This window comes from Leucopleurus acutus, assembly GCF_964270905.1.
Source record: "Leucopleurus acutus genome assembly, chromosome: 1".
NCBI classification, from domain to species: Eukaryota; Metazoa; Chordata; class Mammalia; order Artiodactyla; family Delphinidae; genus Leucopleurus; species Leucopleurus acutus.
Genome location: NC_139142.1, coordinates 180,089,022 through 180,111,023, shown reverse-complemented (window position 1 = coordinate 180,111,023; position 22,002 = coordinate 180,089,022). Strand labels below are relative to the sequence as shown.

At 40.7% G+C, this 22,002-nt stretch overlaps 2 protein-coding genes across 4 annotated transcripts in view; one reads left to right on the top strand and one right to left on the bottom strand.

Annotated features, from left to right (window-relative positions):
• Positions 1-1,754: 1,754 nt before the first annotated feature.
• ATP5F1C (ATP synthase F1 subunit gamma) lies at positions 1,755-21,570 on the bottom strand (the record flags this gene model as incomplete). 2 transcript variants are annotated; one of them, XM_082832593.1, is made up of 10 exons in its annotated part: positions 21,461-21,570; positions 14,525-14,559; positions 13,878-14,009; positions 10,743-10,947; positions 10,005-10,148; positions 9,816-9,880; positions 8,006-8,161; positions 7,518-7,614; positions 4,694-4,730; positions 1,755-3,955 (listed from the first exon to the last, which is right to left on the bottom strand). In XM_082832593.1, exons 1-9 carry the CDS (start codon positions 21,514-21,516, stop codon positions 4,724-4,726), a joined length of 897 nt encoding a protein of 298 aa, XP_082688719.1. In that variant the 5' UTR covers positions 21,517-21,570. The 2 variants fall into 2 exon arrangements, with proteins under 2 accessions (XP_082688719.1, XP_082688720.1); XM_082832594.1 differs by lacking the exons at positions 1,755-3,955; positions 4,694-4,730 and having other exon boundaries at positions 7,514-7,614.
• A 192-nt stretch (positions 21,571-21,762) lies between these two features.
• Positions 21,763-22,002, top strand: part of KIN (Kin17 DNA and RNA binding protein) — a 37,334-nt gene continuing 37,094 nt past the window's right edge. The window contains exon 1 of one of the 2 annotated variants that reach the window (XM_082835950.1): positions 21,763-21,912. In XM_082835950.1, coding sequence (XP_082692076.1) covers positions 21,799-21,912 — 114 coding nt within the window. In that variant the 5' untranslated portion in view covers positions 21,763-21,798. The remainder of the gene's footprint in view (positions 21,913-22,002) is intronic. The other variant, XM_082835951.1, reaches the window with a different exon arrangement.

Sequence of the window (22,002 nt, the reverse complement as noted above, 5' to 3'; positions counted from 1 at the left end):
CTGTATACGTATTTGTTTCTAGTCTATTGTGTTCCATTAGTCTATTTTTCTATCCTTGCAACACCACCACACTATCTTAATTACCATGACATTTTAAGTAAATCTTTCCCTTTTAAAGCATGGTTATCTGAACTAAGAACAGTGCTGCTATGAATATCTTGTACATGTGACTGCATGCATTTCTCGTGAGTATATATTTTAAATCATTGATCACTCGGTATACAAATGTTCAACTTCAGTAGATACTGCCGACCAGTTTTTCAAGGTGTTTATCCTGCTTTAAACTCTCAGCATGTATATGTATGGGACTTCAGTCCATATTTGATATAATCATCTCTTTAGCTTAGCCATTCTAGGGCTTTTTTCTTTTTTTTTTAAAAAGCAAATTCGGGGAATCTAACCCAACATTTTAAGCTACTATTCTCCCCCCTCCCATTTTCCTAGGTTATCTAAATAAGTGTTGTCCTTATGAGTTCAGATTCTCAACTATAAGTAAAACTGGGGACATCTGAGATTTTGGGATTGTATCAATGTCAATATTCCTGGTTGTGATATAGTTTTGTAAAATATTACCATTGGGGGAATTTATTTTTTTATTTTTAAATGAAGGTGTGCTTTTTCAAACGCCAGTAGAAGGCTGATATTTTTTATTGAGTGCAGTGACTTTATGAGGTAGGTGCTATTGTCCCTGGCTTACAGCTGAGGAGACTATTACTTTTTTTTTTTTAGATGTTGGGGGTAGGAGTTTATTAATTTTTGCTGTGTTGGGTTTCCGTTTCTGTGCGAGGGCTTTCTCTAGTTGTGGCAAGCGGGGGCCACTCTTCATCGCAGTGCGCGGGCCTCTATCGTGGCCTCTCTTGTTGCGGAGCGCAGGCTCCAGACGCGCAGGCTCAGTAGTTGTGGCCCACGGGCCTAGTTGCTCCGCGGCATGTGGGATCCTCCCAGACCAGGTCTCGAACCCGTGTCCCCTGCATTAGCAGGCAGATTCTCAACCACTGCGCCACCAGGGAAGCCCCGGGAATTTATTTTTACTTATTTATTTTTTTGGCTGCTCCACCTGCAGTGGAAGCAGAGTCTTAACCACTGGACCGCCAGGGAAGCCCCCACTGAGGCGAATTGAGGCAACTGTACAAGGGATCGTTCTGTATTATTTCATACAACTGCATGTGAATCTACAATTATCTCAATAGAATGTTCAATTAGAAAACAAGCAAAAATCACACACACACACACACACACACACACACACACACACACACACACACACACAGTGCTCAGAAACTTTTGGAAAGAGAATATCTAAGTTCCACACAACCAATACGCATGATTAACCCCACTCATTGGCCATCAGAGAAATGCAAGTTAAAGGTATTATTATATAACACTACACTCCTACCAGGATGGCAAAATGAAAAAGGGTGACAATACCTAGTGTTGATGAGGATGTAGACAACTGCCAGGAAGAGTATAAACTGGTATCAATACATCCACTCTGTGAAAGTGTTTGGCAGTGCCAAAGCAGAACATTTACAGAACCTATGGCCAAGCAATCCCACTGCTAGGTATGTACACAACAGAAATTCTTTCAAATTTAAACCAAGGGAGGTGCACAAAAGATTTAGAGAAGCATTTATAATTGTTCCAAGCTGGAAATAACCTAAACGTTCATCAACAGAATTACTCAACTCTAAGATATTTATCACGCGTGGTAACATAAAACGATGAAAAAAACTGCTCTACAAATGTGAATGAAATCTCCCAGACATACTGTTGAATTTTAAGAAAAAGCCGACCCCAAAGGCTTCATCTGTATGATTCCATTTACTTAAATTTCAAAAACAATCAAAACACATCTATGGTGATAGAAGTCATGATTGTGGGTACTTTTGTGGAGATAACAAAAAGGGCAGGGACACAAGGGAGGCTTCTGTAACGACAGGACCTTTTAGATCTTGATCTAGATTGTAGATACATGAGTGTTTACACTTCGCAAATTTTCCTGAGCCACAAACTTATGAATTATGCCTTCTTTTGTACATACACTATACTTCAATGACAGTTTACCAAAAAACCTTACCACGTTTTTTTTTTCATTATTTGCTTGTCTTTGCTCCAGATGGTAAGCCCCTATAGGGAAGTATAATTATCATCATCGTAGCTTCAGAATTTAAGAGTGCTGATACACAGAACATCAGAAACACGATACTGAACCGATGGTCACTTACACAGATCAGGGAACATTTAATCACAGATACAGCATTCGTCCCCCATCCGTTTCTAAGTATTTTGCAAATATTGATTCATTTAGTCCTCATAACAACCCTATGAGGTAAGTACTATTTTAATCATCATTTTACAGATGATAAAACTGAAAGATTAAGTAACTTGCCCAATGTCAGCACAGCTGGTTAAGGGCTGAACTGGGATTCCAACCCAGTTTGCCCCAAGTTTATGCTCTTAACCACTGCTCTATACATCGAACACTCGTGTGGCTGTTAAGTTAAATCCTTGCTTAGTTTTATTTCTCAAGACTCCATGCTGCATCTGCAAGAAAGTAGTGGAAGTGCAAACTTTCTAACACAAATTAATTTGCAACACAAATGAGCTGATGTCACTCATAGGCAAAGAACTCTTATGTTTCAATGAGAAAAAGCGAAAAACTCACTTAAAAAAATGGGCAATGAATGAGTAGTCTCTTGTCTTTTCACCCATCAGATCATTAAAGATTAAAAGATAGGCAGTCTCAGCGAGTAGAGGAAATCAATTTTATACACTTAGCACAAGTTTACCACCTTTTTTGAGAGCTATTTGGCAGTGTCTATTAAATTAAAAAATGTACATAGTCTGAGTCATTGATTCCACTTCCAAAAATTAAGAACACAGAAGTACTCGTCCAAGTGTGCAAACCCTTCCCCAAGGATGCTTATTAACAATTATCCTTGTGACATTTCAGAGCAACACAGGTAAAGACCTATGAGCCTTCAGAGAAAAACAAATGTCACAAAGGCTCAGAAATCAAAATGCCTCTTGTAACATTTCAGGGAAGCTAGAAAATGACCCTGAGATTCTGTTCCATTTATCTTTCCCTGGCAGCCGCCTTCTTAAAGTGGCAACACTGCTCTTTACAGGTTTGTGGCTGCTAATCCATTTTTGTATCACTTATTGTTCATTTTTATGAATAGTTATTGGCAAAATGATAGCATATGCATGTATTTATTTAATGTTTTTAAAAAGAGTAATATAAAGTGTTAAGTGAGAATGGGCTCTGTATTTTTTTATAGTTCTACAGTCTTTTGTAATTCCTATACTACTTTTGCAATAAAAACCCCTAAGCCGTCTTTTAAATAAATAGGAAAAAACCCTGACACTTTGTTTGGCACGGCCAGCTCGCTGTGTGGAATAGCTCATGCGCCCAATCTTAATGGTTATCTAAATGCGAATATGGAGTAAATATCCTACTGAAATGTTTCTCAGTCCTTGGAAAAGATTTAAAAATTTATTTAGATTTAGTATATGCCTGAAATTCTACACCGTGCACGTGAGAAACAGCAGATGACCTGGACAGCGCGTTTGCTTCCCTGTGCTGGCTGTTCTATGAAGGTGTGGCGCTCAGGTGCCTGGGCTGGGGTTGTGGCCTGGTGCCTCTTCCTTCCACTCTGACCCCACGGAGGCCAGGCTTTCCACGGCTGTTAGGCAACCAGAAAATCAGAGGAGCCTCTTCAAGTATCTTCTTAATAGTAACATGTTAATATTTTTAAGTGTTTTAAGATCTCATTTGGAAAACTGCTGTTCTCATATAATAAGAAAAGACAGTGATTTTCTTATGGTGAGTCATTTATTGTAAGATAATTTACAAATATCTCGCTGTCTTTACTAATTTAAACAGTGGACCAACAATTTCTTCTGACAAGGACAGCAGTAAGCTAAAAAAATCAGCTGGCTGAATCTTCTTTACCTGAAAAATAAAAGTACAGAACAAATAAAGATGTCAAGATATAATACATATTTCGGTGGGACTTAAAGAACTGACTCTACATAATAAAATGCTACTCTACACCAGTGGTTCTCAAATTTTGGTCTGGTGACCCTTTCATGGGGTCCGTGAGGGCAAAACTATTTTTATAACAATGTTACTTGCCTATTTTATTCTCATTCTCAGGTGCACACAGTGGAGTTTTCCAGAGCCTATGTGACGTGTAATATCAGGACAGAATGAATATAGAAATGGAGAGAACTAAGCTATCCTCTGTGAAGTCAGATATCAAAGCGTTCTGAGACCAGGAAATTTGAGAACCACTGCTCCTCACCAGCCTGTATTTAATAACTCAAAAGCATGCTAATTCTTTTTTCTTTTTGGCCGCACCACGAGCCATGTGGGATCCTAGTTCCCTGACCAGGGATTGAACCTGTGTCCCCCACAGTGGAAGCGTGGAGTCTCAACCACTGGACCACCAGAGAGGTCCCAAGAATGCTAATTCTTTATCCTTACAGTTTATTTAATATATCTAAGAAGAAAAAAAAAGCCCACTAACATCAGCCACATACTCCCACCATCTGGCTGCTGCTCTAATGGCCTGGCCATCTCATCTCTCAGGGAATCAGTTTCACTGTTGCCGAATTACCTTCAGTTCTATCTGACTGGATTTCTTTTCTGACGGGGTAGGGGAGAGTGTGTGAAATATTACCACTTTACCTCTTGTCTGAGGATGAAACTCGAATTTCATTAGTCCCTGGGTTATTATATTAGAAGAAAAAGACAAACACAAAACAAGCAGGTCAAGAAACAATCCATGCTAGTTAATCATTTACAATTTCTGACTAAAAAAGCCCACTTCCTCACTCACTACCTTGAGTATATCATATAAATACTTACCAAAATATTCCCTTAAAACAGAGTTCAATGATTGTTACAAAAGGTCATAGACTTGAATCTGGTTAGAAGCAATAAAACCATGTTCATGCAAGTAGGCAGGACTATGAAAGCATACTTTAAACAACTTTTCTATAAACAGCATACAATATATTAAAAAATTTTGGGCTAGCAACTAAATATTTGGTACCTCAAATATTATGGCTTATTCATGCCTTTTATATTATTACCAAAGAGCCAAATGTGTTTGCATTAAAGCCTTTAAGCAGAAGAGCTGACAGGTTACAGAGCATGCAAGTCCATTCACATAAATAATCCACCGTGAGGTGCACAGCTAACTTGCAATAAATGATTTAGACTGCCTTTCTAGAAAGCGAAAACTAGTCAATTTCCAGTTATTTGAGTTCTTTTTAAAATTCTTGGTCTTCATATCCCAATCTCCCTCTCCTCATTTCTCTGGTTTTGCTACTTTTCAGCCAAGTCCCCGCATTCCTAATCAAGAAAGAGCCTGGTCCTCAATTCTGCAGAGGCTGTAGCCTCCGTCTATTCCGAGCATTCATTCCTCTTTTCCTGGCTCTCCACATCTCACAGCTCCCAGACCTTCAGAGCGCAGTCCAAACTTTCCCCCAGGCCTCTGCATGCACGCCACCCAAGAAGAAGTCAGCGTGGCTCCAGCAGTAGGAAGTACAGCAAGGAGGACACGAATAATACACTTATTTAATCCCTGTATTAGCCCCCGTGTCATAGAAAACGACTGCGTTGCAGGGAGAGTATCTTAACCACGTCTATCAAGCTGGTAAGCGGCAGGGCCGCTCATCACTGCACTGGACTCTGATGTTAACAGAGCAGTAGTGACCAGGCTGAGAGGTAGATTAGTCTTAAACTCACGCTCCAAAGCAAAATAAGAGAAGGAAGCCTGCTGGATCCAACCAACACTTATAAAACAGTCTCAACCAGTTTATTTGTGTCTCTGGCATTCTGCCCATTTCTATCCTCCAGAGACAAAAGGACCAACTTAAATGTCATCGTAGTGATAAACCTTTCTCTGATTCTTAAACCTGGATTCACGTTTTCACATACCCAATAAAATGTTACTTCTCTCTCTGCTGAACTTCCAGGTCTTAATATATTTATGGCGGGCTTCCCTGGTGGCGCAGTGGTTAAGAATCCGCCTGCCAATGCAGGGGACAGGGGTTCAATCCTTGGCCTGGGAAGATCCCACATGCCGCGGAGCAACTAAGCCCGTGCGCCACAACTACTGAGCCTGCGCTCTAGAGACCACGTTCCGCAACAAGTGAAGCCACGACACTGAGAAGCCCGTGCACCGCAACGAAGAGTAGCCCTCGCTCACCGCAACTAGAGAAAGCCCGTGCACAGCAACAAAGACCCAACACCGCCAAAAATAAAAACAAATAAATATATTTAAAAAAATGTATATATTCATGGCACGTCATTCATTCACTCTACAAATATTTACTGAGGAAGTATGTGCCAGGTGATGGGGCTATAAGACTGAATGAGACACTCCCTGTCCCAAGCCGCAGGAGGACAGACAAACAGAAGGGCAATTCCTAGTAAAACAGTGTAAGTGCTATGATGAAGGGAAGCATAGGAGGCTGCCCCACTCAAACCAGGAAGGGGGGATTTCTGGAAGAAAGGATTACCCCAGCTCCGTTAGGAAGGATAAACAGAGTCAGATGTACAATCAAGGGTGCAGGGGAAAGATGGCATTTCAGGGAAAAAAACATATGTGCCACTCAAAAAATACATTTTTTAATTTGGGAGAGAAATGACAAGGATCTGCGTGAAGAGGGCATAAAGGGGAAAGGGTCAAGGGATATTTAGAAGGTAAAATTTACAGAACTTGGTGACCAATTAGCAGGAGGTGAGAGAGAATGAGTCAAAGAAAACTTATGACATATTTTATCTTTCAGCATAATTATCTGCATTTTTTTCTTATCCTATTAGCACATAAATGCCTTGGAAGAAAGGATCACATCCTTTAACACCGTGCCTAGCACTGTATGAGGCATATAATGGGTGTTCAATTTAATAATTTTTAAAACAGAATTCCCATTATCGTAACCGTGGTTTCACAAACATTAACATATCTAGCTAGACAACCAAGACATTTTCTTGAGGAAACTGGTATTTTAAGAACTCCTTATAAGACAGTACTGATACAGAAAATTTAATTTAAAAATTCCTGGACCCAACCACCATTCAATGATCTGCAGATTTATATAAAACCAAACCCCAAACCAGTCCTGTAACTCAGAAAGCCTGATTTATAATATTTTAAGTTCAAAGACAGATTTTATAAATGATACTGAATATTTATCATTCAGTATAAATGATACTGAATTATTCACATCCTTATTCCTAAAACTTGAAGAAAGTGAAAGCTAGCAATATACTAATTTCTAAAAAGAAGAAACTAAGCCTGAATATTTCAGCTGAAACAATCAAAATACACCAGAGATCTCATTTTCATCAAACTTTATGTTCTACGATTAAGGAAACAAGATAAGCAATGGATCATTTCATCGTTAACAGACAAAACAAAACAGAAAACTTAAACATGCAAAGGCTAAACTAGCAGGCACAGATGAGAAATGGCGTCTGAGGGTGACGCACAGTTACTTACAGAGCCGCAGCACCGGAGATGATTTCAATCAGCTCCTTGGTGATGACAGCTTGGCGGGTGCGATTGAACGTCAAAGTCAATTTGTCAATCATCTCAGCTACAAACAGAACAAAAGACAACAAGATCTAAAACTAGAAAAGAATACCTTTTTCACTAACTCATTTATAGACGTGTGTTGCTTAATTCAAAAATAAGATTCTGTTTCCTTTTGGGTACCCAAACTGGCCACTCAAAAAATTTTATGAAGGTAGTTTTGTTTCTTCCACGAGATACCTTTTCAAAGTACCTGCACACTTACTGCGTACCAAGTAAGATATTACTTCCTTTAAGGCAGAGAATATAATTTTTCTATCCTCACAGAATCGGTGGCAGAGCCCAGGACTAGACCCCAGCTCTCCTGCTTCCTGGTCCACTTCCAGAATCGCTAATGCCTTTTGACGTGAGGGTCTTCATGCTGCTTTCCGTAAGGGAATTCTCTCAGCGCTTACAAGCATTCTTGCTGGCATTGTCCATGGCCGTCATCCTGGCACTCTGCTCACTCGTGGTGGATTCCTTCAGAGAGTAGTAGATGATGTTGGCCAGGCTGTATTCTTGGTAATTCTGCAGCACGTCAGCATCAATATCATCATAGATACTCATGCTCTCTGTTAAAACAAGCCATGGATTTCTCTGAAGCGATACAGCACAAAGACTGATTTAATCAAGACAGCTTCCTGGTAGAAAAACTCTTTATAATTACAGAGAAGTCAACGTAAGATTGGTTAAAGGACTCAGTTCTAAAATCTTCATCTATTTCCATACTATAGATAATAGATTTTCAGAAAAATATGATGTGTAAACAAAGCATTTGATATTCTACTTCAAATGCTTAACTTCATAAAACTTAAGAAGTCCACATTTAAAGTAACAGCACCACATTTCACGGATACAAATCCTTTGGATGGTATCTAGCAGCGTGCTGGGCACGAAGCCACCCAACAGTCAGTGACTGCGTTTTTCAATAAAGAAATTAAGGAAAGAACTGAGACTCGTATAGTGTAATATAAAAATCCCATTTCAGCCATTTGATTATTGGGGAAATCTGAAAGTTTCAGGAAAATAAGGGAGGGAAAGCTTTTCTGAGAATGTGGAAGAGAGAAGAGTTAAGAGGCTGCTGTGCATTTTAGTAATTAGGCAGTGGAAACGTAGCAGCAGACTTGAAAATTCACTCATTAGTGTAAAGTGCTGAGACAGTACTGGATTTCATCAAATTTAAGATGCGGTGCATTATAATTCCTATTTTATGTACCATGAAGAAAGAAAATAACATAGCCAATTAAAAATGACATACTGAAAAAATACATATTGACTGGTAGAAGCATCCCAATTTCTAAGACATTAAAATGTAAACGTGATAGGGACTTCCCTGGTGGCGCAGTGATTAAGAATCCACCTGCCAAGGCAGGGGACACGGGTTCGAGCCCTGGTCCGGGAAGATCCCACATGCCGCGGAGCAACTAAGCCCGTGCGCCAGAACTACTGAGCCTGCGCTCTAGAGCCCATGAGCCACAGCTACTGAGCCCATGCGCCGCAACTACTGAAACCCGTGCGCCTAGAGCCCATGCTCCGCAGCAAGAGAAGCCACCGCAATGAGAAGCCTGCGCACTGCAACAAAGTGTAGCTGCTGCCTGCCTCAACTAGAGAAAGCCCACTTGCACCAATGAAGACCCAACGCAGCCAAAAAATAAAGATTTATTTAAAAATAAAATGTAAAAGTTATAGATTTATTTAAAAATAAAATGTAAAAGTTATACACCTATTACAGGAGAAATCTAATATACAGAAAGGGAAAATAAAATCAGTTCCTGAGTATTATTTCCAGGATGCATCACTGAGCCATGATCACTTTGTTTAAACAGCAAAACAAGAGAACTGAGTTGTTCAACGTATATTAGTTGTGAATAGCGTTCAAATCTCTATTCTAGAGCGTCTGTTTTGTGGTTAGGGAGGGGTCCCACACACAGATTGCAAAGCCAACAGATCATTCTAGCTTAGTTCTTCAACCTCCAAGGACAGAAATCATATCTAACGATGGCCTTCAATGGATATTTATTTATTAAATTAATGAAAGAATGCAGTAAGAGTTGTCAAACAATAAATGTTTATGATTTCATGGAAGCCACTAATAGATGGTGATAAACAGCCCAACGTCATTTTTTTTACTGCTGAAAAAAAGCCACCCTGACAATCACTGTTTTCCTAAATGTACAAATCTCTCCTTTCTATAGGAAAAATACTTGTCATACAAAACCTACTTACCAGCACTTGCAATGGTACCAAGGGAAAAGATGGGCTTTTCTTCTGTCTTGTAGGAGATGACAGACCTAGAAACGGCAAAAGCAAATGTAAATTCCAAAAGTATAATTTTAAACTGTTAAGTAGACATTTACTTAATGGAAAAATCTGAACATAAACATAAAAAAGCTCAGATTTCAACATTTTTCTTGCCTGAATCGGTTAAAGACGATAGACCCTTCATCAAATTCATATCCAGAATTTAACAGTTCAAGGGCAATGACCGACGCATCCCCAAAGGTAGGGGGCCTTCTCCCCACTTCTTTGAATGTCACCAGAAACTGGTTAGAATGAGTCCTACAAGAAAATGAAGAGGTCACATAAAATAGTTTAACGGAATACTTCTGCTGAAAGAACAGAGAACAAGGAAAAAACACGCTATGGATCAAGCTTTTTTGAGGGGGGTCGGGGGTGTTCACTGAGTGAAGGCGCCCCTGCATTATCGTGATTGTCCCTTTCCTTCAGCACCTGCCAAGAACTAAGGACTAACACCAGGCCCTTCCTGTCTTGCATTTCTCTCTGCCTTTACTTCTCTCCTTCCAGCCCTAATCAGCTGTCATTCATTTCTGGCATTTCCTGGCTGTGAGAGCTCCTTAGGGTCCTCGTTAAAAAAAAACTGAAAAACGTCCCCCAAAACAAAAACCCATAGCTTCTGATATTCCTACTGTATTCCATTTATGGTCTGGAAGAAGGAAAAACAAAAGATAAATAGAAAACAGGGGAAATCTATCCATTCTACTATATTCTGGAAAAAAATTCAAAACAAAACAAAACCTCTGTGTATAAAATGGTAACCAAAAAAAGACACCTTGCTTAAATAAACTATCAAAGAAACTTCCCTTTATTCATTCTTGCGGCCTTTTAAACATAAACAATATATACTTAAATTACCTGTGAAGTATACTCCTGAGTTTATCACCAACTCCAACAATCTTAACTTCTTTCCCAGCTGCTGTGAGATTGGCCACCTCACTCTTTAAGTGTTTAGCAATCGAGGAATGAATAGCACCACAAAGCCCTCGGTCTGAGGACACACCGATAAGGAGATGTTTCTTCTTGTCTTCAGGCACCTTAATATCAGCCTTTTCATACAGAGCTTAAAAAAAAAAATGTATGTGTAATTACACTAAATACAGCAATAACCCTAATTTACAAAATGATGCCTCAATATAATCAAGTGTCTGCGCATGTATTTCATTTACAATCAGACTGAAAACCATAAAGGTTTACATCTCTATTAAGACAGAGGTTCCTAAGGGCCAAATTATCTTAAGTACTGACTAAAAGAAATCGCTAGCACAATTAAAAAACTTGTAAAAAGGCCAGACTTATAGAAGTACCAACTTCTCTAGACTTGCCAAATTTCTAAAGAACACAGATCTTCAGTGTACAACCAAAAAAGCAGAAAACAAATATTTACTGAAATGCTCATATAATCTACATAGCAAGCTTTTACGAAAACCGCTGACATTAAAATGATGGATGCCATTTTATTTTCTATTTATTTATTTTTGCTGGGCTGCGTGGCTTGCAGGACCAGGGATCAAACCCGTGTCCCCTGCAGTGGAAGCGCGGAGTCCTAACCACTGGACCGCCAGGGAAGTCCCTATTTTTGGTATTACTAACAACCTCACTTTGTTGGTCTTCCAAGAAGCAGAAGGCAAGAGGTGTTTAAATAGGATAAAATATACATGGATTTTACTGGGGAAATGCCTGTGAGAGAAAATAGGAAGGGGGTCAGAATAGCCATCACACCAGGATGCCAGTCTGACCAGTGGGATGAAAGGTGTGGTGGCAGCTTCCTGGACCGCTGTACAGTTGAGGGAAAGTTCAGCGAGGCTGCCAGGGAGCTCCAAGTCTCCCAAGAACACGCCTACCTGAGTATCCCATCTGTGCTCAGGTGCTGGCCAGGAGCAGCCCGTGGGAAGCATGACTTAGGTGCAAAAACACAGGACGATTCAGCAGCTGTGCTCACTCTAGTTACAAAGTGCATCTTCACGGCTGCCACATTCCCCACTTCAACAAAATTCCTGCTATCGCCTTTTTCAGTATAGAGCAGTGATTCTCAAATTTCAATACCTGAGGACCCTCCATAAAAAGCAGAGAGAGGTAAATACTCAACTCCAAAGTTTAGGGAAGTGGAGAAAATATTCCTTTTCAGTCTCTTTTTGTTTTATATTGTACAGCATAAAATGTCTATTTAAAATTCTTAAATATTTTAAATGATTAGCCATTTAATATCTAGCAGTTAGTATTTTTTTAGTTTGAAGGACTTAGAAGCTGAATGGCACCCTTGACTTGAATTTTTAATATCACACCACAAATACTATAATTAGATATCTGAGTCAATTTCCTTATTCAATAGTTTTGTGGTTATAGAGTTTTGAGGGGAAACAAATTTATTACACTTATTCATTTCAGCATGAAAGGTGAACAGTGAATGACTTTCACCTTTTCATAAAAATAGGCTAGAGTAATTTATCAACCTCTACCGGGCCGCTAACTAGGTGCTCAGTATTATGCTGGTTACAGAACAGGACTCAGGAGAGCAAACGGCTGGGGTTGCTAATGATTGCTAACCCTAACCTAGCAAGTCTCCATTATGCCTCCTAGGAAAAGCTGAATATGGCTGGTTTTTTTTTTTTTTGGCTGCACCACACAGCCTGCAGGATCTTAGTTCCGCAACCAGGGATCTAACCCGAACCCTGGCAATAAGAGTGCCAAGTCCTAACCACTGGACCGCCAGGAAATTCCCTAAATATGGCATTTTTAAAGCAAGGAGGCATTTCCACTGAAGCCTAGTGCCCTATCGTTTTCTCATACAGAAGTTTCTTTACAGCATGCTTAAAAAAAAGCATGCTAGGGCTTCCCTGGTGACGCAGTGGTTAAGAATCTGCCTGCCAATGCAGGGGACATGAGTTTGAGCCCTGGTTCGGGAAGATCCCACATGCTGCAGAGCAACTAAGCCCGTGTGCCACAACTACTGAGCTTGCGGTCCAGAGCCTGTGAGCCACAACTACTGAAGCCCATGTGCCTAGAGCCCGTGCTCCACGACAAGAGAAGCCCGCACACTGCAACAAAGAGTAGCCCCTGCTCACTGCAACTAGAGAAAGCCCACGCGCAGCAACCCAATGCAGCCAAAAATAAACATAAATAAAATAAATAAATTTATATATAAAAAAACTGATTGGACTACCCTGGTAGCGCAGTGGTTAAGAATTAATTGAAGGTCTCACGGTCCAGAGCCCGTGAGCCACAACTACTGAGTCTGTGTGCCGCAACTACCGAAGGCTGCGTGCTTAGAGCCCGTGCTTCCCAACAAGAGAGGCCACCGCAATTAGAAGCCCGCGTGCAGCAACAAAGACCCAATGGAGCCAAAAAAAAAAAACAAAAACACTGATTAAAAAAAGCATGCTATAAATGCATGCTTAAAAAATATGAAGAGCACAAGAAAACTACTGCACAAGGTAATTTATATGTAATACATAGAGGCATTAACACACAGATGATACAGATACATCTTTTCTTCAATTTGGAAATAAGCAAATTTCTCCCTCTTTACAGCTAATGTTTAAACATTCCGCTCATGTACTCACAGTCATATCCATGACTACCCAGTCACCTTCCACTGCAGGGCACCCCCTCCCCACCCTGCAGTCCTAAAAGATCACATCACAGTGTAACAGGAAGAAATCAAGCATTCGAGTCTAATGCACTAAACTTCCAAGTTCTTTTGATGGTGTATTTAATAATCTAGGAAAATTTTCAGAATATCTTACAAGTGAACATGATCACATACAGTGGTTAACAAATAGAGAGGCTCAGATGCCAAGTCACAGAGGTGTAGTTATGACTGCACTGGGCTTCAGTTTTTCCTATCGGCAAAGCGGGAGCTCTGACAGTCCCCACCCGCACAGGGCTGCTGTGATAGATGGGGGCCTGGAAGTACTCAGGACAGATGAGTCCTGAGCAGTCATCTATAGGTTAAACGGTACTTAGTAATTTGTGACTGCACTCTCCTCTTACCCAAGGATCCTATTCCATACACTCGGGCTGGTTTCAGCTCCCTCTCAGCTCGGGCATATTTCGCTGCTGCTACCATTTTCATAGACTTGGTAATTTTCTGGATGTTTTTGATTGATTTTAGTCGCCTGGTAACTGAAAAATAGAAGTGCTGTGTTAAGATAAAGGAGTTACCATTTCATTTGTGAATTTATTGAAATATTTTCCTAAACTTCAAGGTAGAATAATTAGCAGTTAGACCTTCAATTAATAGCAGCTGCTAAACTAGGCTTAATGTTAGAGTACCAATAACTCAGACCTTGTGCTACCTGGAGAGGACAAGCAAAATGGCAACATAATAGTATCAATAAATTATGTATTTAAAACACTAAATGGTACTGAAAATGGCCTTTTGCCACATATTCCGTAACATTTTATACACACACACAGTAGTTTTTTCTAGTTATATCATTATCATTCTACAGACAACAGAATCAACAACCATGTGTCACCTCACATGGGTCTTTTCCAAAACAAGTTCAATGCCGCACAGAGATGACATAGATTCACTGTGTCCATTTTGACCAAATATGTAAATGGGCTAAAGCAGCACATTTTTATTTGTCAAAGTTTAGTTTTTCTTAATTCACATATTGTGATAAAGTACTTACTATCTTTCAAGGTTGCCATATTTCGAACTTGGATCCTGAGAATAAAGGTGGTAAAAAACATTTTAGTTTTTTGAAAAATAGCTCAAAGAAAAACTTTCAAAGTTGATAAACTGATTTAAAGAGTATCCCATAAAGAAATGATCTATAAGACTGAGTGTGTGTGTGTGTGTGTGTGTGTGTATACATAAATACCTCAATACTGATACCAAACCCTACATCATCAAAGATCTCATTCTAGGGCTTCCCTGGTGGCGCAGTGGTTGAGAGTCCGCCTGCCGATGCAGGGGACATGGGTTCGTGCCCCGGTCCGGGAAGATCCCACATGGCGTGGAGCGGCTAGGCCCGTGAGCCATGGCTGCTGAGCCTGCGCGTCTGGAGCCTGTGCTCTGCAATGGGAGAGGCCACAACAGTGAGAGGCCCAGGTACCACAAAAAAAAAAAAAAAATCTCATTCTATTTGATCTAACACAAAGTTTCCACTGAAGTCACAATGGCATTCACACATGCTCTATTCCCACCCCTATGTCTTTGCCTATATTGTTGCTGACTTCCTCAGTTCACCGAAACCTTTTCAAATAACCCTTAGGGTCAACTACACATTCTAACATGACCACATGTGTCAAAGTACAGTTTATTTAAACCAATTAACTTTTTCAACTCAATTCAGTAAGCTCTTTACTGAGCAGCTACTCTGCTCCAGGACATGGTCTCTGACCACAAGAAGCATACTATTATCTCATAAACAAGATTTATGCAAATTTAGATTTACATGAAATTTACATTAAATATTTTCGACAGTCTTTTAAAGTGCTGATGCATTAAAGTCAAAATGATATGACTTAAAAGTAATGTTGGTGAAAGATAAATTACGAGAGGATCCTCCTCTTACTGGTGAAGACATGTTATTGAATATACATTATCTTGTAGCTCTTAAGTCCATAAAGTACCTGTGTTGGCCTGGAAAGCTCCATGGGAGAAATGAAGAATCGATAAATTTGTGCATAAAGGAGGGCCTAAGGAGGGCATTCCTAGGAACTGGATGTAGTTTTGAAGCTGGAGACATAGCTTGGGTTAATAAGTTTAAATATTATTTTATAGGTACTGGAAAAATGATGAATGTTTCTAAGCCCACAAATCAGTTTAGTTTTTCAGTAAGGTATCTCCGATGGCAGTGAAAAGCACAAAATGATACCAAATGTTGATGACATGGAGGCCAAACAAGGGGCTTCCAGACAAGAGAAGGCAAGCACCTGGACTGAGAGGTTGGCAAAGCAACAGGAGACCAGATGTGAGAGCAAGCAGACCCAAAGGTTTCTAACTTAATGACCTAAATGAACACTGTTGTCATTTAACCAAGAGAGAAAAACTGGGTGGGGGAGATCTCCCTGGAAATAATGAAGTTTGAATTTGATGTAGTTTAAAAAACCATGCGACCAAGTGGAAATCCTAACCAGGTCTGGGAAACATATGAGGTATTGAGATTTGAAACAGATTTGTAACTGTCAGTAGACATGGTAGTTGGTGCCAAAAAAAATAAAATTTAAAAAAAAAAAAAAAAAAGAAAGAGAATTAGAACGAGAAGCAGGGGGAATATGTCCTAATTCTATAAGGCCAGCATAACCCTAATACTAAAACCAGATAAAGACATTATATAAGAAATGAATTTTAGAGAACAATATCTCTCATGAACATAGATGCAAAAATCCTCAACAAAATATTAGCAAATGCAATCTAACCATGTATTAAAAACAATTATACACTATGACCAAGTGGGATTTATTCCAGGTATGTGAGGCTGGTTCATCATTCGAAATTCAAATATATAATCCACCACATCAACACACTAAAGAAGAAAAATGGTATCATCAATAGATGCAGAAAAAGGATCTGACAAAATCAAATGCCAATTCATGATTAAAAACCTCTCAGCAAATTAGGAACAGAGGAGAACTTCCTCAACCTGATAAAGAACATCCATAAAAACACCCCCTGAGGTTTAATGGTTAGAAACTAGGAGCCTTCCCCCTAAGACTGGGAACAAGACAAGGATGCCCTGTCTCACCACCCCTACTCAACATTGTACTGAAGTCCTAATTAATGCAGTAAGACAAAAAGGGAAACAACACGTATACAGGTTGGGAGGGAAGAAATAAAGCTGTCTTTGTTCATAGATGACATGATCAACTACATAGAAAATCCCAAAGAATGGCCAAAAATTAAAAAAAAACTGACAATACCAATGACGGCAAGAATGTGGGGTAACAGGAACTCTCACTGATCACCAGTGGTTATACAAAATGGTATGGCTACTTTGGAAGATGGTTTGGCAGCTTCTTACAAATCTACACATAGTTTAAACATATGATTCAGCAATCATACCCCTAGATACCTACCCAACTGAGCTGAAAACTTTTATCTACATGACAACCTGCATTCACATTCCTATAGCAGCTTTATTCATGACTTCCAAAAACTGGAAGGAATCAAGATGTCCTTCAATACATGAATGAATGGACAAACAGACAGGTGCATCCATACGGTTGGCGCAGTATTAAGCAATAAAAATAAACGAGCCATCAAGCCACAGAAAGACATGGAGGAACCTTAATTGCATATCGCTAAGTGAAAGAAACCAATCTGAAAAGGCTACATACTGTATGATTCCAATTATAAGACATTCCAGAACTGAAAAAACTATAGCAACAATAAAAATATCAGTGGTTGCCAGGATTTTAGGGAGAGATTTTTAGGGCAGTGAAACTATTCTGCATGATATTGTAATGGAAGACACATGTCACTATCCATTTGTCAAAACCCACAGAAGTGTCCAACTAAACGAGTGTCCTTAATGAAACTATGCACCTTAGTTAATAATGCATCAACACGGGTTCATTAATTGTAGTATACACTCCACACTAATGCAAGATGTTGATGACTGGGGAAAATGTCCAGAGTGGGGTGTGGGTATATGCAACTCTCTGTGCTACTCAATTTTTCTATAAATCTAAAACTGTACTAAAAAACAGACTAGAAAAAAGTCTATAATAACTAAAAAATGCAGGCTATAAGATATGATGCCATTTTTGTGATTCTATGTGTTTATGTGCACAAAAGTAAGTCTGAAAGTTCATAACTAGAACAGTTATTTTTTAAAAATCTCTTGACTTATGTATCTTACTACTGGTATTACTCAGCCATGGAGAAAGAAAAATAAAGAAAATAAGAGGAAGGAGACGACCTGGAAAACATTAGGGGTTTGGTTTTAAGAGTTGATCCCCCAAAGGCAAAGATAAAAGCTGTCAAACATTGACAAGCTCTGCTAGTTTCAGAGGGCGGACTTATCAACATAATGACCATCCCACGAACATTTTTTCATCATGGCACTTGAAAAGTAATATTTTGGGGATGATTTTCTTTTTTTGGAATAACTTTTTTGCCCATTCTAAATTTAGAGACTATAAAGAGTGACACTGGGACAGTATGGTCTTAGGCATGCACTCCAATTTAACTGACACAGGTTTCTAGTCAGAGCACATCATATGGAACAAAATCTGAACTGCATGCCATATCTGGATGAACACAGAATGTTCGGGTCTCCACATGTATCCCAAGTGAGAGGTATGCAGGAAGATACAGGATCTTTTGTGATTCTTTCTGCTGTGCACACACCCTAATTTCCCCAATTTTGAAGCACTCTCATGTTTAGACTTCATTTAATTCTAAACACGTCTATCTGTGTTACAAAGTTATTTTTTAAGTACAATTTGAGTGCAAAATAACCACGAGCTGATCTGAACTCCCTCTAGCGACAGACTGCTCTACTGAATATACAGCTTTTGCAAATGAGAAGATAAAGGAAGTTCTGTGTCAGTTTTGTGTTCTGGAAAATTGCATCATGTCCTAAAAAATTCTCGGGAGATTATCTGAGAAACTAGAAACACGTCAAATACAGCAGAGGGCAAATCGCACAGATAGATGGCAGACTACCATGATCTACTATGATCACACAGCAGGTTCGTGGGTGAACTATGTATCATTCAAAGAAATTACAGACAGCTTGAATGAATTTTAAGGAGTGTATAATGCTGAATAATATAAAAATTAAGGAAGAAGCAGCACCCACTAATTCCTAAGGAAAAGAAAATTATGAAGTATGTCTAATTCTAACACTGAATGCCTGGGTGAAAGTCCAACCCTGGCCTCTCCACCAAGTGACTCCCCAGAACTTTATCACCAACCATGACACACAATTCAGTCTTGTTAGGCTTCTAACCTTCTCACATTACATTTTATGTAGAACGTGTATGTATAAATTCGTTTTCATTTTTCAACTGATACATCTGGATCCTCACAAGCATTTTTCCCACTGTCCTTGGTTCTTTACAAATACTGATTCACTTAATCCTCACACTAATCCAATGAATGGGGTACTAGCATTACCCCCATTTAACAGAGGAGGAAATGGTACAGAGACACTGAGTAACTTGCCCAAGGCCACACCGCCAGGTGAGTGGTGGTCAGGATTCAAAGCCGGGCAGTTTGGCACCACTCCATCGGGTACACTACAGGCTGCTGCCTCACGTTTAAAAGTAAATATCTGCTATGTCAGCCTCAGATGATGGCCTCTCTTCTCTCTCCTGAAATGCCATCTCTCCCCCTTTTCAGTGTCCATAGTTCAACTTACAGCCTACTGGTTTCCTATTATAAAACAGTTCCATTTTAGACAATGTGGAAAACTAGGAAATAGAAATGTATTTCCCCCTGATTTGAGATACAAAAATCACTCTTTCCCACCCCCAGATTTCTTATTTCCATTTTCTTAAATACTACTTTAAAAAAAGTTTAATTTCCAAAAATTTAGGGTATTTTACTGACACCCTGAACAATTAAAACAACTTCACTATAAGTTTAATTAAGCCTAATGTTTAGTTAATGTTGGTATGCTAACCTCCTTGAAACCAAAACTATAACAACAAATTGCATTTTAAAAAGCTTTCAATAACCAAAACACAACCAAGGAAATGCCTCTTTCTGGTTCTGCAAAGACAAAAGTATAATGTATTTCCCTTCCAAATTAATTCTGTGGCATGTGAAACATTAAGATGGCTTTAGTTTCTGAATTTAAAAGGCAATTATAGGGAGTGGAAGGGAAAAGGCAGAAGAGGCAGGAAAGACAGCAGGCACCTAGAGTGATGGAATGTATGAAAAGGAAGAGGACCGAGTATGCCTTGCAAGGTGGAAACTGACGTTTGATGAATATTCATAACCTAACAATTTAAAACCAACACTCCAAAGGGAGTAAGGTCAGGACTTCGACATTTATTTGCTGACTGAGGTTCCAGTTTAAGTCCCACCCCAAGCAGTAGTTGTCTCAGACCCAGCAAGCGCTTAAATGCTTCTTTACTAAAAGATCTTACAGGTTTTTTAAAAGTTATTTTTACAATTTTATGTAATGTATTTTGTCCTCATTTCAGAAACTGTCCATTTTTAAAGATCAACTTGGATAACTTAAAGTCCTAAAAATATTTACAGATAACATTAATGCACAGCAAGATGGGAAGGAAGGAAGGAAAGAGAGGTGATGTTTGCAGAGCACCACTGCATGTGAGGAAGTGTCCCATGATCCCACCAGGATCATGTCGATTTGTTCACCACGTTCTAGCACTTTCCACAGTGCCAACTTGGCGCAGGGCAAGCACCCAACAAATGTGCGCTGAGTGATTAAGAAATGGGACAACCTATACCAGTGAGAATCCAACTAAGGTGACTTCTTACTTCCCATGAATACTCTTTCAATATTAGGAGAAAGAAACTCTGAATTCCAAGGCAAATCCACTAACATTTGTATGTAGGTTTTTCACATCAGATTTAATTACTTCATTAAGTTGAAAATCTTTTATTGTTATAAACTTTTTGCTTAATGAACACATACCTATTTTAATTAATGCTTTATAGTCCCTTCTCATAAATTAGGTACAAAAATCTAGTTTAATGGGGTGGCTCCTTAGAATTCTTTACTGTAAAACCGGGGAAGTGCTACAGTCTATAGCTAACCCGTTAGCACTGTATCTGAAATTCTTCCAGACTCTGTCTAGCTTCATCACATCTCATCCTATTACAGGGTACCATACAAACCAACGTTTGTCTGCCTATTCCTAGGCCTTCTAAGATGCTTTTTCTGGGGGATGGGGGGAAACCAATGTTTAAAATCCCTAAAACTTGCATGGCAGTGAACAGATGACGCATAGAAGTCCATCTATCTCCTCCTCCTCGGGGCATTGGGACGATGTCATGACCTTGCAGGGTTACTGATTCAGCACAACGGTTTCGAGATAGTGCAAGGTCTCTTCCCTTTCCTCGCCAACAGATATTTAAGGTCCCCTCTGCAACCCACGAGGGCACTTATTACTTGGGCCCAGCAAAGCGCCTGCTGCAAGGTCACTGCTTAGTTCGCTTTGTACGTTACTGCGCTCTGCACCGGAGAGTTTCAAAAGGCGTCAAGGACAAAAAGCACACCTTAACCTTCCGCTGGACCTTTCCTGGGGCCCTCCCCTCCCCCACTTTGAGGGCCCGGGTAAGGCCTCCCAGAGGCTCGCCGCCTGGCGCGCACCAGAGGCTCCCTAAGCATTTACTTAGTAGCTGAGGGGATCCAAGACTGCCCTGAAATTAACTGGGCCCAAAGCCCCACTCTCGAGGACCCAGATAAGCACTCCTCGTGGCCCTCCCCCCGCCCTAGCCCGCCTCCGGAGACTTGGCGCGCCCTTCCCGGTTCCGAGCGCTTCCTGCAGCCCGGGCTCCGGGGCCTCTACGGGACCCCGGCCTGGTCGGCCCTGCGACCCCGGGTCCGTCCCACTCGCCTCCACCCGCTTCCCCTGCCCCCTGCCTGAGCCCCTCCATCCGCCGCAACCCTCCCGTTCCCCCCGCGAGCTGCCATTACCATTGCGGCTGCACGGCCGAGGCCGACAGCCCTGCTAGGCCCACCGGAGGAAACATGGTGATTCCGGCCCTGCTGAAGGTCGGTCAGACAGGCCTCACCGCGCCTGCGCGGAAGCGCCCCACACGCCCCGCCCACCCCGTGGTCTCATTCAGTCTCGCTTCTTCACGCAGGATGGAACGAAGCCTCGCGAGCGTTGGGGGGGGTGGTGCCCAGGCTTCCGAAGCCCCACCTCCTTCAGACTAGCCGAGAGTATTTGTCCTGCCCACCCCCGCCAGCCCTGTTCCGCTTCCGGTCAACCAGGCTCTGGGTTGGGGAAAGTTGTTGCTGCGGAGGGCGCGATGGGGAAATCAGATTTTCTTACCCCTAAGGCCATCGCCAACAGGATCAAGTCCAAGGGGCTTCAGAAGTTGCGCTGGTATTGCCAGATGTGCCAGAAGCAGTGCCGGGACGAGGTAAGCGGGCCCGGGGCGGCCCCGTGTCCACCCCCTCCTCTCCCCGGAGGGACCCCGCTGGAGATGTAGGCTGAGGTCCCCGACGCCGGG